The sequence below is a fragment of the Thalassophryne amazonica genome, chromosome 9 (assembly GCF_902500255.1).
Source record: "Thalassophryne amazonica chromosome 9, fThaAma1.1, whole genome shotgun sequence".
In the NCBI taxonomy this organism is placed as follows: Eukaryota; Metazoa; Chordata; class Actinopteri; order Batrachoidiformes; family Batrachoididae; genus Thalassophryne; species Thalassophryne amazonica.
In genome coordinates, this window is record NC_047111.1 from 7,376,029 (window position 1) to 7,395,889 (window position 19,861).

General features: G+C 44.5%; 1 protein-coding gene across 1 annotated transcript in view; it reads right to left on the reverse strand.

The window, feature by feature from the left end:
- Positions 1–19,861, reverse strand: part of srrm3 (serine/arginine repetitive matrix 3) — a 304,377-nt gene that overhangs the window by 158,565 nt on the left and 125,951 nt on the right. The window contains exon 2 of the mRNA XM_034177539.1: positions 10,358–10,637. Coding sequence (XP_034033430.1) covers positions 10,358–10,632 — 275 coding nt within the window. The 5' untranslated portion in view covers positions 10,633–10,637. The remainder of the gene's footprint in view (positions 1–10,357; positions 10,638–19,861) is intronic.

A 19,861-nucleotide genomic window follows, 5' to 3' on the forward strand; every position in this document is an offset into this window, starting at 1 on the left:
GCATGATTCAGCACATGGGTGCTTCAGTGTTTAGGACGTCAGCAGATGGAGAAGGATGAGGACACGCCCATGTCTCACCTGGTGATAGATGGATACTTTCTCGAGTTGGGGATGGACCAGTTATCTGCCAAAGGTGATCCAGGCTTTCCAGGATGACCCAGGGCGGCTGTGTGAAGTGGTGGATGTGCGACACCAGCCCATGCTCCCAGACTTGAGTTGTTCGTTTGGATCTTGGATCATCTGCTCTTTCAACCCATTCACTCTGAGTACATGCATCACACATAGTAGAGAAGCTTGAATCTTCGACTGGACTGGGTTGTAGAGACTCTCTTCTCTACAAGGCTCAAGACAGAAGTCAGACTACCAGAGCAAGAATTTTAGCTGAGGAAGCTTCTGTGATTTGAAGCGAAACGTCCTCACGTCAAGCAACCCAGTCCAGTCGAAGAGTCAAGCTTCTCTACTATGGAAACCACCTGGACAACTGAGAGCCTACACAGAAACATTCATCACAGTTATTATTTTCATGCCCACTGCACATATTCTTTAAATACCAAGTTGACTTGCTCTCATCTGTGCGAAATGAGGTGTGGTACAGTGCAGGTGCATTGCTATCATAATGAAACAGACAACAGGCGAGAACAATATTCAGAAATTTTAAATTTTAAACACCTCTGATTTCATTTGGTTTGTCAATGCTTTCACAGGAGCAATTAACTGGTGCCTCTCTCTGTCTGAAAGAGAATATAATCATGGAATAATGTAAAAAAAATGCTGAGTTAATACTGATCTTTAGTTCTGCAAAGTGCATTTCATATAATCCCAAATTACTGGTATTCAAAATGATTCCAGTCATTTCTGGTAATTAGTGTTGAGCATAATGGCAAACTCTGATTCAGACCGTGGACATGTGTGGCTCAAAGAGCCGGTGTCACTACATTTTCTATAAAGGCCGGTATCAGCGCACTCCGAGAGATAGTGTGCATTGTTAGAAAAAGATGGCCTATGTCTTGAACTGACTGTTTCCATGGCAACTACACTAATAAGCATTAATAAAGGTAAAGCCATTAACCTGGAGTTAAAGAGTTTCCAACAAATATTCACCAACATGAGGAGGAAGCATAATTTGCACCAGTGATATATAGTGGCAGCAGAAATAGCTCCAATTGAAAACCTGCAAATGATTTGTAAGTGTATGTTGGTGTGTGTCAGTTTAGGAGGCCACAAATATTTAGTCTTTTGTTTAGACCCATTTTCGTGCACTGCATTAGCAAGGGAAAAAAAAAAAAGAAATCCAAGACAAAACATAAAATCACCACCTAATTTCCAAAACTTTAACTTAGATTATATGGCAAATGTTATATAACGGCTGAGTGGATCCTTGTCGTTTGATTGGTACTTTGTATGTCACATGACATGGATTATTCATCCCCTTTGTGTTGCACTGCATTTAGAGTGCGATTTGGTTCCATTTAGAGTGCAAATTTGGTTCCATACGTTTGGTACCACTGCACTCTGGACACACCTACACACACACACACCTACACACACACACACACACCTACACACACACCAAAACACATAATGAATGTTTTTACATTCTTTCAATGGAACAAATATTTAATTCGGTGAAAGCTGGAACACACCATTCAACGAGGCTTCGCTTCATTGAATGGTATGTTCCAGCTTTCACCTCATGAAATATTCGTACCATTGAACTCATAAACATTCATTATTTGTATACATATTATTGCAACTCAGTCATTATAAAATGTTTTAGTTTGTCTCATGTGGAATATCCACTATATATCTTATTACTGATATTACTTATTAAGGTGCAGGGAACAAATCAAATTTCTATACCAGCTCAAGTCATTGCCCAACATGGTACCGGAAGAAATTGGGCTACTGCTGGGTGAAGAAGAAGAAGAGGAGGAGAATGTGTCCAGAGACAGTGGGAGAAGAGGAAAACAAGAAGGGTGGAAGTGAGAGTGGGGACTTTGAATGTTTGTAGTATGACTGGTAAAAGAAGAGAGCTGGCTGATATGATGGAGAGGAGAAAGATAGACATACTGTGTGTGCAAGAGACCAAGTGGAAGGCAAGTAAGAGCAGGAGCCTTGGCAAGGAGCTCAATTTGTATCATGGTGTGAATAGGAAGAGAAATAGCAGCAGCTGCTGCTCGCACTGTGTTCCTGCTCGAAAGACACCATCGTGTGCACGAACATCACACCAGGATGTTTTGTGGTTCGCTCATACAAGCTGTTTCACCGTGAGTTGCCCTGAGTTGTACTTATGTGTGAAGGGGCCCTAAGGAAGGAGAAAAGGACTTGTACTAATTGGCCAGACAAAGGGACCGAGCTGGAAATGATCGGCAGCAGGTTAGGGTGATAAAGGACGCAGACGGTAATGTGCTGACAAGTGAGGAGAGTAGGTTGAGAAGGTCGAGGGAATATTTTGAGGAGGCGATGAATGAAGAAAATGAGAGAGAGAAAAGACTGAATGATGTGGAGAGAATAAATCAGGAAGTGCAAGAGTAAGGATGCAGTGAGGGCTGCTATGAAGAGGATGAAAAATGGAAAGGCAGTTGGTCCAGATGACATTCTAATGGAGGCATGGAAATGTTTACATACTGTAGATGGCAGTGGAGTTTCTAACCAGATTTTTTAATAAAATCTAGAAAAGTGAGAGGATATCTGAGGAGTGGAGAGGAAGTGCGCTGGTTCCCATTTTTAAGAACAAGGGTGATTTGTAGAGCTGCAGTAACTACAGAGGCATTATGCTGATCAACCCCAGCATGAAGTTATGGGAAGGAATAGTAGAAGCTAGACTTACAAAATAGGTAAAGATCTGTGAGCAGCAATATGGCTTCATGCATAGAAAGAGCACTACAGATACAATGTTTGCTCTGAGAGTACTGATGGAGAAGTATGGAAAAGGCCAGAAGGAGTTGCACTGTGTGTTTGTGGATTTAGAGATGGCTTATGACAGGGTGCTAAGAGAAGAGTTGTGGTATTGTATGAGGAAGTCTGGAGTGGCAGAGAATTATGTGAAGGTGCAGGACATGTACAAGGATAGTGTGACAGCGGTGAGATGCACAGTAGGAATGACAGACTCATTCAAATTGGAGGTGGGATTACACCAAGGATCAGCTCTGAGTTCTTTCTTGTTTGCAATGGTGATGGACAGGTTGACGGATGAGATCAGACAGGAGTCTCCATGGACTATGATGTCTGCAGATGACACTGTGATTTGTCATGAGAGTAGAGAGCAAGTTGAGTCTCGCCTGGAAATGTGGAGATATGCTCTGGAGAGCTGGGGAATGAAAGTCCGTAGGAGCAAAACTGAGTAAATGTGTGAATGGGAGGGAGCCCAGTGGAATAGTGCGGTTACAAGGAGTAGAAGTGATGAAAGTAGATGAGTTTAATTACTTGGTTTCAATTGTCTAAAGTAATGTAAAGTGTGGCAGAGAGGTGAAAAAGAGAGTGCAGGCAGAGTGGAGTGGGTGGTGAAAGGTGGCAGGAGTGATTTTTGACCAAAGAATATCAGCAACGGTGAAGGGGAAAGTTTGTAAGACAGTAGTGAGACCAGCTATGTTGTACGGTTTAGAGACAGTGGCGCTAACAAAAAGACAGGAGGCAGAGCTGGAGGTGGCAGAGCTGAAGATGTTGCGATTCTCTTTGGGAGTGACAAAGATTGACAGGATTAGGAATGAACATATGAGAGGGACAGCTCAGGTGGGACGGTATGGAGACAAAGCCAGAGACGCAAGCTTGAGATGGCTTGAACCTGTGCAGAGGAGGGACCCAGGGTACATAGGGAGAAGGATGCTGAGGATGGAGCCACAAGGCAGGAAGAGAAGAGGGAGGACAAAGAGGAAGTTTATGGATGTGCTGAGGGAGGACATGCAGGTGGTTGGTGTGACAGGGGACAGGGTGAGATGGAAACGACTGATCTGCTGTGGTGACCCCTACTGGGAGCAACCGAAAGAAGAAGAAGATCTTATTTTTGCTACTGTTGTGTTTGTGGTCTAACTACCTTTCAAATAGTAAAACCATAAAAACCATAAACAAGGACTATTATATGCCATTTTCCTGCTCTAGCTACATGTGGCTAACAAGGCCAAACACTTGAGAAAGCTGGTAACTGGGGTTATGTTTCATGAGGACAATGCCCCACGTCACAAGTGAATTGTTGTCACACTTGCTGTTTGTAAACGCAGATTGACGACCAGCCATACTCATCTGATTTGGTACCAATGTGATTTCCATTTATTTCCCTACTAGTGACAATCATTTCTACTACTGAGAACTTTTTGACCATCAGGGAGAAAACTTAAGCCCCTGTCACACATAGCAAGAATGTGGGGGAGCCATTCCGACACGGCAAATACTGCCATAAACCGATGCAGTCTGGAGTAAAAGAGGCGTGGCCAGCTGTGGACCAAATGCATCCGGACTGCCTCGTGCACACCTGCAGGATGCAGCCCAAACATATTTCAGAATGCAGTCAGACGGCACAGACATTAGAGTCACTCACTCACTCACCCACGCAATCAAATCTCTATTCGTTCTCAGCGCTAAACTGACCTCTCATCAGTGTGTGTCTCACATGACGGAGTGCGCGCATGTACGTGCATAGAACAGGTGATCCGAGTGTGTTCACAATGGCTGAACGAGTCGCGTTTGCCTGCGTGTGGAGCAGGTGATCAAAGCAGTGTGCGAGTGTGGGGCCGAAATGTTCGCTCAGCTGTGTGTACATGTGTCCATAAATGTACCAGCCACTCTGTATCCAGAGAGTGCACAAACAGGCTGACAGGTGTCAGTGATCGCCTGCTGTTCCCTTTAGGAGTTTGATCAGTATATACTTGCACTGACAGATGTTATTTGTCCAGCTGGACTCCTAGCTGCTGCTGCTTGATATGCATCTTAACACAACTGCAGTTGGATTATCAATGTGGGACAACAATTCACAAAGGATTTATTTATACAAGAGATGGATTATGTATCTGTCAGCTGATCGATGTTGCCAGCACACAGCGCAGCGGGTGAAAGGGACTTGACCAGCTGTCTGTGCTGCGCTGTGGAACGTGAGGTACTGGAGGTGAGTTACATGTTTATTTATGATGTCATGGGCTGGGCAAACATTTCCACATCATACCTGCTACAGACTTAGGAGGTGTACATGTAATAATACGTGCATTACAGCGGAGACATCCCGTTCAGCTGTGCTGCTGGGCACTGCACCAAGCCTCTGACGCACGCACAGTGCCACATATACATGTTATAACATAACAACATGTCCTTCACCCTCCCTGGCCAGGGTCCAGTGGATGTGGACACAAGTGGCACAACATGTCGGCAGGCTTCGCTGTGAGCGAACAAGCTCAGAGCTCAATCAACTGCATTCAGATCGTTTCAAATGTTGTTTTGATGCCGTCAGAATATGTAAATAAATAAAATAATGAACAGAACCGGTGACAAAGGGCAGCCCTGGCGGAGACCAACGTGCACTGGAAACAGGTTTGACTTACTACCGGCAATGCGAACCAAGCTCCTGCTGTGGTTGTACAGGGACCGGATAGCCCTTAACAAAGGACCCCGGACCCCGTACTCCCGGAGCACCCCCAACAGGGTGCCCCGAGGGACACGGTCGAACGCCTTCTCCAGATCCACAAAACACATGTGGACTGGCTGGGCGAACTCCCATGAACCTTCGAGCACCCGATGGAGCGTGTAGAGCTGGTCCAGTGTGCGGCGACCAGCACGAAAACCACACTGCTCCTCCTGAATCCGAGGTTCGACCATCGGTCGAATTCTCCTCTCCAGTACTCTGGAATAGACCTTACCGGGGAGGCTGAGGAGTGTGATCCCCCTATAGTTGGAACACACCCTCCGGTCCCCCTTCTTAAACAGAGGGACCACCACCCCGGTCTGCCAATCCAGAGGCACTGTCCCTGATCGCCACGCGATGTTGCAGAGGCGTGTCAGCCAAGACAGTCCCACAACATCCAGAGACTTAAGGTACTCAGGACGGATTTCATCCACCCCAGGAGCCTTGCCACTGGGGAGCTTTCTAACCACCTCGGTGACTTCGGCCTGGGTAATGGACGAGTCTGCCTCTGAGTCCCCAGTCTCTGCTTCCTCTTCGGAAGACATGACAATGGGATTGAGGAGATCTTCGAAGTACTCCTTCCACCGCCCGACAACATCCCCAGTCAGGGTCAACAGCTCCCCACCCGCACCGTAAACAGTGCTGGTGGAGAGCTGCTTCTGCCTCCTGAGGCGTCGGACGGTTTGCCAGAATCTCTTCAAGGCCGGCCGTCCTCCTCCATGGCCTCCCCGCACTCCTCCCAGACCCGAGTTTTTGCCTCTGCGACCGCACAGGCTCCGGCACGCTTGGCCTGCTGGTACCCGTCAGCTGCCTCCGGGGTCCCACCTACCAACAAAGATAAGTAGGACTCCTTCTTCAGCTTGACGGCATCCTTTACTTCTGGCATCCACCACCGGGTTCGGGGATTGCTACCGCGACAGGCACCAGAGACCTTGCGACCACAGCTACGAGCGGCCACATAAACAATGGAGGTGGAGAACATGGTCCACTCGGACTCCATGTCTCCAACCTCCCCCGGGATCTGGGAGAAGCTCTCCCGGAGGTGGGAGTTGAAGACCTCGCTGAAAGAGAGTTCCGCCAGTCATTCCCAGCAGACCCTCACGATACATTTGGGCCTGCCAGGTCTGACTGGCTTCCTCTCCTCCCAGCGGATCCAACTCACCACCAGGTGGTGATCGGTCGACAACTCTGCTCCTCTCTTCACTCGAGTGTCCAAGACACGTCACCAAAGGTCAGATGATACGACTACAAAGACGATCATCGACCTCCGGCTCAGGGTGTCCTGGTGCCACGTGCACTTATGGACACCCTTGTGCTCGAACATGGTGTTCGTGATGGACAAACTGCGACTAGCACAGAAGTCCAACAACTGAACACCACTCGGGTTCAGATCGGGGAGGCCGTGCTTCCCGATCACCCCCCTCCAGTTCTCACTGTCGCCACTGTCGTTGAAATCCCCCAGGAGAACAATGGAGTCCCCAGTCGGAGTGCTATCTAGTACCCCTTCCAGGGACTCCAAGAAGGTCGGGTACTCTGCACTGCTGCTCGGCCCGTAGGCCGAGACAACGGTGAGAGACCTGTCCCCGACCCGAAGGCGTAGGGACGCGACCCTTTCGTTCACTGGTGTGAACTCCAACACATGGCGACTGAGCTGGGGAGCAATAAGCAATGCGACCCCAGCTCTCCACCTCTCCCCATGGGCAACGCCAGAAAAATGAAGCGTCCAGCCCCTCTCCAGGGGCTGGGTACCAGAGCCCAAGCTGTGCGTGGAGGTGAGCCCGACTATCTCTAGTCAGTATCTCTCAACCTCCCACACAAGCTCAGGCTCCTTCCCCCCAGTGAGGTGACATTCCACATCCCAACAGCCAGGGGCTGTGAGCATGGACCGGGCTACCGGGCCACCCGCCCTTGACCGCCACCCAATCCTCTCTGCACCCGACCCCCATGGCCCCCTCTGCAGGTGGTGAACCCACAGGAGGGTGGGCCCACGTTGCTCTTTCGGGCTGAGCCCAGCCGGGCTCCATGGGCTAAGGCCTGACCACCAGACGCTCGTGCGCGAGCCCCAACCCCAGGCCTGGCTCCAGGGTGTGGCCCCGGCTCCGCCATACCGGGCGACGTCTCAGTCCTTGATTTTTTTACTGGTCATGGAGGTTCTGAACTGTCCTTAGTCTGACCCGTCACCTAGGACCTGTTTGCCTTGGGAGACCCTACAAGGGGCACAAAGCCCCTGACAACATAGCTCCTAGGATCATCCGGGTACGCAAACTCCCCCACCACGATAAGGTGGCAGCTATAGGGGGAGTGTTTGAACCAATTGATACAATTAAATATGGCGACATCTGCTGGCCAATCTTTAACATAGTACTTGCATAGACCAAACAGGCATTGTTATGTATTTTAAATAATAAAGGTTTGACGTGCATTTTGAAATTTTGACTATATCTTCATTTAAAGACATTAATAATATACTTGTGTTATAATGTGATTGTGCCATCATAAAATACTGTATGCAATAGAGATATAAATTGTGAAATACATCTGCAATTAGGGACAGTTATGACATAGTTGTACAAAATTAAGGGGATTTGGGAGCTTCAAAGATTTTTATTTAAAAACAAGATCATTTCAGTGGTGTTAGGCTTGAGTCTTCCTCCTGGCTTGAGGCTTGAGTTCTCTCTCGTTCTGGAAAGAAGACTCACACAGCAAAGAAGTTGGTGTCATATGAAGACAGAGTTTGTCCAACTTGTAAAGAGTTGGATAAATAGTTGCCTCCCTATCTCTCCTTGCAAATTCACTGCAGAAAGTGTTTCTGGGGAGCATTAGCATGGCTAAAACCCCCAGACCAACCAGGACCATCTTGACCCTCAGCCATTTTAAGCATTTTTCTTTATTTGCCTCACACACGCTTGTACAGTGGATGAGCTTGCTGAAATATTTCAGAAAGAGGAAGGAGGATGGATGTGGAGAGAAGAACAATCAAACAGAGTACTGTTTTTTTTTTTTAATTAGGGTTACCAAAAATTATTGGTGCGCTATGTGCGTGCAGTCTCGTGCCGGCCGAGGTTCTAAAGTTGGCAACCCTGTGCATAGTGTAAAGTAATTAATGAATATTGAGAGAGGAAATGTTGGGCTTTGTACAGAATTGCAATGGATTTTGACTATTTGGATTTGACATAATTTATGTGCATTATCCAGCTTAATTTGTCATCAATAATAATAATAATCATCCTTCAAACAAATTTGCTTGGTAGTTACGTGTTCGTTTTTACAGCAATAAACCACAGAATTATTTCTTATCATCACGACACAAGAGGGATCAATAAGTGGCCTAAACGTAACCTGCAGTTTTATGTCGGTCTCACTCACCGGTGTCTTTACAAAGTAGATGGAACAGTATAGTAATGCAAAAATAAAGAAATAAATATGCAGTGATTTGAACATTGTTTTGACTTCCAATTCATTCCGGACTGTATGAGCCAAAGATATTTCACATTTTGTGTGGTCAACCCAATTTCATTTGTTACTATGCATCCATTCCTGCATTTCAGACTCGCAACACATTTCAAAAAAAGCATTTACCACTTTGAAATGTTGCCATTCCTTCTCACAATACTTAAAAGATGTTCTGGCACTGACGACACAAGCAACAAACCGTTTCAAGTGTTATTTTGTTCCATTCTTCCTGCAAGCACGTCTTAAGGTGTGTGACAATATGGCATAGTCATCAATCAGCTTTTCGTTTCAAAATTCTCTACAAATTCTCTGTTGTTGACAGGCCAGGTACAGGCAGCCCAGTCCAGTACCCAGAACTACTTCTGCAGCCATGCCTTTGTAATGTGTGCAGAATGATTTATTCACATTTTCCATATCGACCCACGTTTTTCTGAGTTGGGGTTGCACATCAAGGGGATCCAAGCTCAGCAGGACTATTACAGGATGTGTGTGGTTATCAAAGGGGACTATTTTGTTCCAAACATGCTCTCACGTGGCACCATGTAGCATGTTTCTCTGGATGTGATCCAGCACATCGGTGCCTCAGTGTTAAAGACCCCAGCAGCTGGAAAAGCTGGAAAAGGCCAAGGTCACACACTTGGCTACAGAGAGATAAATGGTTACTTTCAAGAGGTGGGGATGGACCCAAGATGGTTCTGGAGTGTGGTGGATGCGGCAGACCTGACCTGACAACCTCAAAGTTTAAATGAACTTAAGGAACCATATCAACAATAGGGAAGATTCTGTAGGTCCCACGTAAATACATCCAATTTATCAAACCTAATCTGATCTCACATCACAAAACTATCATTTGAGTGTGATGTTGAAATAGGAAATATAACAGATGAACTCAGTTCCTGAACGTCATTCTGGTTCCATCCCATTTCTGTATCATGCTGCTGAGCTGGCAGCAGCTGCTATTTTGTGTTTATTACATTTCTCTGCAGGGGTGTCTTTTTCTTGAACGGAATGAAATTACTTTTGGCAGGTAGCAGATTTTGAATTTAATGTTTTAGTTCAGCTTGTGAACACGGTTCCCCTACAGGTGCACAGCTGTCATAGTCAAGTTCCTGACAACACAGAGAGTATTTTCATGGTGTAGAAACCAACCAATAACTTAACTGTAAAAAAGAAAGAAAAGAAACAGCTAATCTGTCTGCAAAATGCTAATAGCTTCGGGCATGAAATACCCAGAACACTTGAAGTATTTACTCACTTTTTGCAACAAAATGTGCTCAGACTTTTGTTTATACTCACCCTTGCTCTTCCATCATCTCTTGAAGCTCCATGGATTTCAGCTCCACCCTCCTCTTCCTCTCATGGTCCAGAATCTCTCTGTGTGGCTTTTTCAACAGCACAGGCTCTACTTTGGGATCGGGTTCCTCCTCCTTGAGCTGCTGCTCCTCAGGTTTAGGCAGAAGAACTGCAGATGGTGATGCCCCTCCTGGACCTGCAGCGGTTCCTGCTGCAGAAATTGCAGCCATTCTGTTTGCACCATCGTTAGGAGAAGACACTCTGGCATCATCATACATGATTCCTGCACGCTGCAGAGACACAAACAACAGAAAGAAACATCATCTCAACACCCAATAAATGTTTGCAGACTCATGTTATGTTCATGATTCAAAATGAAAATTAACACATTTTTTGGTGAATAATTATTGAATTCTTTTTACATGTCATATAACATGAATGAACAGCGAATAAAGAAAACTCAATTTTGGAACTTTTGATTTTATAAATTTTTTAAATTGCACATGTAGTAATTTGCCCACAGGTATTAATATGCATACAACAACATCGGACTTGAGAATAATACAACACTACAAAGCTGTGAACTAACTGTAAATCTTTCATGTCGCCACATTTTTTTGTCTGTATAAAAAGCTTTTAGGTAGGGCATGAAGATGCAAATATCCGAGTCGGGACCGTACACCCTGCAGCCTGAGCTGATTTGATGTTAATATCTCCGGATGGGCTGCAGCGTTTCTGCTCAAGTTGAGCCGTACCTTTTTCAAAACATTCACATGCTTCATCATACGTGCATACATTTGAATATCAGGTACACGCAGACATGCATTCCGACTGACAGCGCTGGTGGCAACTTCTGCTGCATGAATCAACAGCCCAGTGGTGCTGAGAACCAATTTGGAGGCAACTGTCTTATCTCCTACATCCTGCTGATGCTGGGAAGGTCATATGTCAGACCCAAAGTAAGAGAGTGAAAGAAGGATGGGACTGGAAGACACCAGACGCCCTCAGGGCTCAGATTCTGCCGTCCTTTCACACGGCACGGTCCGACTGGAAAATGTCCCAATTTATCCTGAATATTAAATGAATGATTTTACTAATAATCTAATTTGTTTTGTTAGTGTCCCATTTTTGGGGGATCAATTTAAAAAGGAAATGATGCAGTTGTCACTCCAGTGAATAAAAAGTCATCTGGTACAAGTGCCGTGTGAACTGCGCCCTGATTAAGATGGATTGTCCTGTTAACGCCAGTGTAGAACATGAGGGGAGAGAGGAAGACTTTCACATGCCCACGGGCATGGGTTGCCCAGTGCCAGTCCTCTTCGCTCCAGCTAATGGCTTCATTTTTCAGTGAGAAGGCTCTTCATCACTGTCACACATGGCAGAGCCAAGACACGATGACACTGAGGTTCTATTGACAAACCAGACTCATCCTATCCAGACTTACTTCATCCAACTACAATATGTATGTTTACAGACTGCGCCTAGGCGGTGCCATCTCATTCAGACCGCTTCTGGAAGAGGCTTTGACTGGTTAATCGTGATGTGCTTGTTTTTGAAGTGCTGCGTGCTGGTAAACGAGCCGTGGATCTGTGAGCCACGGCTTGCCTCGCGGCTGACAGAACAGGTGGCAGCACAGCAGGAAGCAACATCGCTGAATCTATTATACAGTAAATCAGCACTTGATATGCCATGACAGCAATCTTTCATCTGCACAGGCAACATCAGAAGAATCTATTAAAAAAAGGTTTGACATTCAGGTGGATAACAGCAGCAAAAACCACGAGGCTCTCCTCAGAAATTAAGTGAACTTTACGTTAATTGTTAACAGGTTTGGACAGGCGATCTTAAAAATGTATTGTTGAATTACTAATTACTGCCTACACATTTAGGAGCTTATATTCCACTGGGAACAAAGCAGTGCACAACGCATGTGTCATTGCCGACACTTTGATTTTTTACACCCGATACCCACGCTGTGTAAGCAGCACATGCACTTGCCCTACTTTTAACTCGGTCACAAGGTTAACAGAGATAACAAGGGTCACAGAGTACTCCTGTACAAAACTGTCCAAGACTGCGGACTAGAGAGCGCATGTACCTGAAAGCATGGAGTTTTTGGTGTGACAAATATGTGAAACTCACCGACTCTGAACTAAGATTAGATGAGATTAGATTAAATACAACTTTACTGATCCCTTGGGAAGACTCCCTCAGGGAAACTGAGGTTCCAGCAGCATTGTATAGCAGCACAAAGGGTAAGAAGCACACAGAGTATCAAGAGTCAGAGAGTGCTCAAGTGTGAACTTGTCCAGGATTTTGGTCGAGAGCATATGTACCTGATATGAAAGCAATACCTAGAAGTGTTGAGTTATTGTGGCAACAAGGGATGACAGACACGGGCACTCCTTTGGTTCTCTTAGAAGGTAAAAGAAGGCAATCATGCATTTGCATAATGAAGAAGCAGAAACAGGGACCTGTCAGCATCCTGATAAGGCAGCAGAGTGCACGAGTGAAATATGTGTGAGACCTCCACAGAGACTGAAGGTTATCTGCAGCTGCTGTATCAGTGACGGCACCAAGTGTCTATTATGTGTAGGGTGTAAAAACATTCACACCCCAACAATCACTTTCTCTAATTAACCGCTACGCCAAACTAAGTTGTCTGGCTGCACGCACAAATGTGTCACCATCAGTTCTTTTCAATTACAAAGAGGAAATGCACCCTTGAACATTCAATATTCCATTCTGTAGGGACGACAGTAATAGTGTTTGGGAACAAAGTAGCCATATAAGGGTGATTCTTTAACTACGGGCACTATTGGCCTTGTAAATGTAATTTCCACCACACCATTGCCTTACAATATAAAGCGCCTTGGGGCAACTGTTTGTTGTGATTTGGCGCTATATACATGTGCTCTGATGTCACTGTTTATCTCCATAGAAACTACCCAATCTTTCATACAAACTGTTTAAAGGGACATTACAGTGTTGTAGTGGAAATTACGGCAATAGTGTGGGACAACTACATTTTGTTTAAAAAAAAAAATCACAACAGTTGTATGACATTGAATACCCCAATTATGTTTTGATTATTTTACTGATATTTTATTCAGAGATATTTTAAAACATTAGAAAAAATGTTTCTTTACCATTCATTTTTATCACTGAAGATCAAAAGTCTGGGTGTGGGACAAGCACAAAACGGCAATATTTGCATATAATGATGCTGAAAAAAGGTGAAAAAGTCATCATAGACTACTAGAACAAATTTCTTAACACACTTTCATTGTAAAGATAACTATAAAAGTGTGAAATTTCCCCTTTTTTCTGTTTTTCATACAATATGATCAAAGGACATAATAAGTGCCCGTAGTCTAAGGATCACCCATAAGCACATCACGTCAGTCTCCAGAAAACACAGAAAGAAGATGGATTCTCCTGTGCTGTCTGCTGTTAACCTTTGCTGGTAGCGTCTTGTGTCATTTGCTTTGTTGGATCTTGCAGTTATACAGCTTTTTAGAGGAGTCTGCTGTGTCATCACAGTAACACGTGTTCCACTGACATCCCACCTTACACCACAAGACACACCCCCACACTAAAACCACACAACGAGATCTGTTCTGAAGTATGATTTTTTTTTTTAAGATGATCCGTCAGCCCACATAGGAATGTTTTATCTGACACAAAAATTGATCGCATGCCATAAAGCACAACAAATTGTTATGTGTCGACGCGGGTTGAGGAGCGGACCTGCGTCAGACGGAACCCAGCGCTAAAAATAACCAGAAAGCGGTTCCAATAACAAAAACAATTTCTTTATTTCACCCGCTGGTGCATAATAAAGTGTAAAAACTAAAATAGCGTCCTTCTGGTGGAGTGAAGGCTGGCACGCTCTCCAGCGCCCAAAAGGATCGAAGCCCGGCGCTTCCGGACTCACTATTACCGCCAAACACCCCCCAGGTGGACACGACAAACCGACTCTCTGCGAAGGATAGAAGAGGTGAGGTAAGTCAGCAGTTACAACCAATATCCTTCAAAAGACACACACTATCAGCAACACATTCAGGTCTGTATTTTAAGCTTTATGCAAATGAGCAGCTTCTCACAACAGATGGAGGATCAGTTGTCCGCACGCCACGGCAGTGAGAAGCAAGCTGCACAATTCTCATCACAATTCAAATATACTGCGTAACAAAATACCAAGTTACTATCAACAATTAGTCAAACAATTAATCACCTCTGATGTGTGCTGACAGCATGTGTCCCTCACCCTTCTTCCCTCAGAGGCACGATGTGTCAAACCCAGGCGCGGTCCTCAGCGTCTCACAAACGAACATCACAAGGTCGAGTTCCTGGCAATTCTGCTTGAATCACACATGACTTAAATGCAGAACGCCATCCAATTATCTGCTTCAGCTGAAAGTCTTTAAGGCTGCACGTGAGCACCATTCACAGGTGCTGCACATGATGTTGATGAGGGTGAAGGACTCTTCAGCCAGCACCTTCTCCACAGACAAATCAGTTTTCATGCCACCTGGAGAGCAAAGAAAAGAAAAGAACACCAAAATGTCCAGCCACACCCCCCAACACACAACACAAATAAGATACATTCATTGTTGCCACATGGATAAAACAAATGTTTTTAGCCTCATTAGAAAACCAATGTTGCATTAAATGAATGAGACACTGGGAAAAGACTTCAGCTGGAGAGATTCCATATGCAATTCTTCTGAATTTCTTGTCAAAACTGTAAATATGATTTGGAAGACACAGCCCATCTCTCCGAGCTGATTTCTACAGGTATATTTGAAAATTACATCTAGATTACAGTCTGCATGATCAGAAACAACTTTACAAAGGGAGCGGACCAAAAGAGCTCAGAATGATTAAATTAACAATCTGTGATTACAAAACATCTTATTTGGACTCACAGATTATTAATAAGTGCTCGCTAATGGATTAATTTGTGCACTCAAATGTAAAACTGGTGCACAGTTATTTCCTTTGCTTAAGAATTTATGGTTTGCGGCTGTCTGCTTGTTTGTAAAAAGACATTAACCAATTTTTTTTTAAACTTAGCAGAGGTAGACCTTGAGCCAAGGAAGACCTGATTATATTTTGGTGCAGATCCACATCAAGAGGCAGAGCACTAAAGGAGGCAGAGCACTAAAAAGCTGACCAGGACGCACCCAGGTGTCCTGGTCAGCTTTTTGTTGTAGTTCTATGACTAGCTTTGTAACAAAATGTCACAGAGACTTTGTTCAACCCCTTCCTTAAAGTACAATTTCTCAGGAAAAGTGTGTGCGTCTTGCTTGGAGATGATCTTTTACTCGCAGCTGGAGAAAATCACACAGCTAAGCTTGTCTTTTCAAGCAGAGTTTGAGAAGAGATTTTCAGTGACAGAACATAGAAAGAAACCATTTTTATTCAGTCTTTCACCAAAGAAATTGTTGTGGAAAAACAGACATGGAGGAATTCATTTTTCCATGTGGCTTGCTCAGATTTACACAGAAATGCCAATGCATAAGTATGTACAATAGAAGATCTCTTAGTAAGTGTTTTTACTTTACAAATATGCTTGTAGTGAAATAAACAACCCAAATGGGTGAATGGTTCATTTAACGGATAAACACACACACACACACACATATATATATATATATATATATATAAATACTTTTTATATACAGCTTTTTATATAAATAATTTATATAAACACATGTATATAAATGTGTATATGGAGAATGAGCTCAAAGACAAAATCAAAGACAGTAAATCAAAGTAAAGACATTAATATTTGATAATCATATTGCTGATATACAGAGAGCCCTGTCATTCTGACACCCCAAAATGTATATTACAGGTTAACAGATTAATTTGTAATAACTCTCTGTTTGAGTAACGAACTACATGCACATGTGTAAAAATGTAGAGCTGATTCTTCATTCTGAATTTGTATCTAAATGTCTTTAAAGATCAGGTTTTAGCATTCAGACAATCCAGACAGTACAAAATACACACAAGTACCACTACTGTCAAAGGTGAGTAGAACAGTCAGCTTGATTGTCAAGAACGGTTTAATATGACTAAGACTGTAAAAAGGTGAATAAAATCAGATTTTGCATGATTCAGTCCCTTTAAAGAAGCTTGTTTAACAATTATATTCTTAGAAAACTGATGCCGTACTTTAATGGCTGCTGTGCCTAAGACAACATGTGACTCATTTTAGTGGCCTCTATCTTGAAAGAAAACAGTAGGAGAAGCTCTTTGGTGTCATGTGGCTGAGTCCCAGCATGCCGAGTGTCATTGTCTTGGAGCAGCAATGATTGGATCTCACTCAGAGGTGGCTGCACTTCAACCGTGATTGCAGGGTGGGAGTAACGGGACCTGACCTTGACTGAAACTGGCAGGGAGAGATGCTGAAAACATCCTGAATGGCTTTTCCACAGAAAAACAATATTCTGAGTGAAGCCAGGTGCTGTGGATACATTTTTTGTGCACGTCTCCCACCAGACTGTAAGTGCTGCCAGCAGCGTTCGCTGAAGTGCACTCCTATCTGTCACTTTCCATCACAGCTCTGCTCCACATTAATCGGCCCCTCGGCTGGAAGCTTGAATTTTGTTTTTAGTGTGCTGGCACCAAGAGGATGTGATCAGTTCTCCCAAGGTCACCCTTCTTCATTCCAGGCACGTCGGGAGTCGGGAAACAAGCAACCTTGTGTTTTTTTCTGTTTAGCTTAATTGTTGTGACAATGGAAGTTGCATACAAAATGAGTGGCAGATGATTGCAGAATCCTAAAACTGGAGCAGGCAGGACTATTCATGCACAGGCTGTTTGGAAGCCTGATTGGTTGGTTGGTTGGGGGGTTCATCATTTTAACATGTGTACGTTGGATTTGAAATGAAATTGTCATTTGCACTTGTGCCAGTTAGCGCATCACAATGTCAGTGTGCTAAATACGTCAAGACCAATACAGAAAAGACTTCAAATGAGATATGGGCATATTTTCAGCAACCAGCTGCTCTGGTTGTTAATATGTGACAAGGCACAAAGAGGCACGAGGGCCGCTTACTTTTCTGTCAGTACTTTGGGAGATGCGTTGTGCAGTACAGAGAGAGAAATGACTGTGGCGTGTTGTGTGTCTGCAAGCTGTGAATCCACAGAAATACTTGGTAAAATCCTCAGAATACACCTCTGGATAGTTTGTCCTTTTCTGCTCCTCTGGGACTTGAGTTTGCTCCATCTGGCTAATGGCACGAGCACATTCTCACTGCTCCAACTCGTACTGTTGTGTCTCGGGGGAGAACCGATTAGCATAGCACTGTTTCTGTTGCAATTAGTGGGTTCAGTGAACGGGAACGTTGGTGACTGCCTCACTCCATTGGTACTTCACAATACACACACCATTGCGTCAGGCGTAGCGACCTGCTACGATACAGAAATGTGACGATATGCACCTGGAAGCTGAAGAATACATCACAACATCAAGCAAATTATTCCAAGGCTTTGCAAAAGTTGATGAATATACCTTCTGAAACACAGTGAGTGGAGAGGCAGGTAGACAGACATATACACTGATAGACATCGACCCATATAGCAATGTGGTTTTCTTATGTAATAATACACAGATGTGAACGCCACCTGCTGGATGGACTGGAGCAGGCGCGGATGTCAGTGAGACAGTGTGTCTTCTGTGCTAAATCAGAGAAGAAAACAGTTACTTTATCATTGTTTCATTGCACTCTTGTCCAAACATTTACCTGACAGCAACATGACACAACCCCGAAGAAAAGATTCTGTAAGAATTCAGCTGCAGCAAAAGGAGAGAGTGAAGAAGCTACTTGAGTGAGGTCCGCGAGAGAGAGAGAAAACACACACACACACACACACACACACACACACACACACACACACACACACACACACACACACACACACACACACACACACACACACACACACACACACACACACACACAGTAGTGTTCAGAATAATAGTAGTGCTATGTGACTAAAAAGACTAATCCAGGTTTTGAGTATATTTCTTATTGTTACATGGGAAACAAGGTACCAGTAGATTCAGTAGATTCTCACAAATCCAACAAGACCAAGCATTCATGATATGCACACTCTTAAGGCTATGAAATTGGGCCGTTAGTAAAAAAAAAAAGTAGAAAAGGGGGTGTTCACAATAATAGTAGTGTGGCATTCAGTCAGTGAGTTTGTCAATTTTGTGGAACAAACAGGTGTGAATCAGGTGTCCCCTATTTAAGGATGAAGTGTTGTGTGGGCCGCCAGAAGAGGAGGTACTGCTGGCCCACCACCAGAGGGCGCCCTGCCTGAAGTGCGGGCTTCAGGCACGAGAGGGCGCTGCCGCCACGGACACAGCCGGGGTTGACAGCTGTCACTCATCAACTCATGACAGCTGGAAGAAAATGCGTGGAAGAAAATGGAAAACAACCATCAAAACGGACAGAAGAATAACCAGAATGGCAAAGGCTCACCCAATGATCAGCTCCAGGATGATCAAAGACAGTCTGGAGTTACCTGTAAGTGCTGTGACAGTTAGAAGATGCCTGTGTGAAGCTAATTTATTTGCAAGAATCTCCCGCAAAGTCCCTCTGTTAAATAAAAGACGTGCAGAAGAGGTTACAATTTGCCAATGAACACATCAACTGGCCTAAAGAGAAATGGAGGAATATTTTGTGGACTGATGAGAGTAAAATTGTTCTTTTTGGGTCCAAGGGCCGCAGACAGTTTGTGAGACGACCCCCAAACTCTGAATTCAAGCCACAGTTCACAGTGAAGACAGTGAAGCATGGTGGTGCAAGCATCATGATATGGGCATGTTTCTCCTACTATGGTGTTGGGCCTATATATCGCATACCAGGTATCATGGATCAGTTTGGATATGTCAAAATACTTGAAGAGGTCATGTTGCCTTATGATTTGGCTCTTGCTTGCCTCTACTGGTGGTTGGCTCTCACTGCGGTATTGTATCACTTCCTGTTCCGGAGCACAGCGGTGTTTTGCTGTATCTGTTAGCTGTTTAATCTGCGCAGTTAGATTGATCTAGTTACCTAGATAACGATTTGTTTCACAGTGTAATCTTCACGTGCCTTAACTAAAGCACTCCCTCTGCTGAATCACCTCTAAATTATTTACACATTATTCACTTTGTGTGTTTTTAGGAATCCGCTAGCTTAGCGCAGCTACTAGCCCTTAGCCGGTTTAGCATGGCGGCATCTCGTGTCTCTCCCGCACTTTTCTGCTCTGGGTGTGAAATGTTTAGTTATTCCTCGGCCTCCTTTAGCAGTAATGGTACTTGTAATAAGTGTAGCTTATTCGTAGCTTTGGAGGCCAGGCTGGGCGAATTGGAGACTCGGTTCCGCACCGTGGAAAATTCTACAGCTAGCCAGGCCCCTGTAGTCGGTGCGGACCAAGGTAGCTTAGCAGCGGTTAGTTTCCCTCTGGCAGATCCCGAGCAGCCGGGAAAGCAGGCCGACT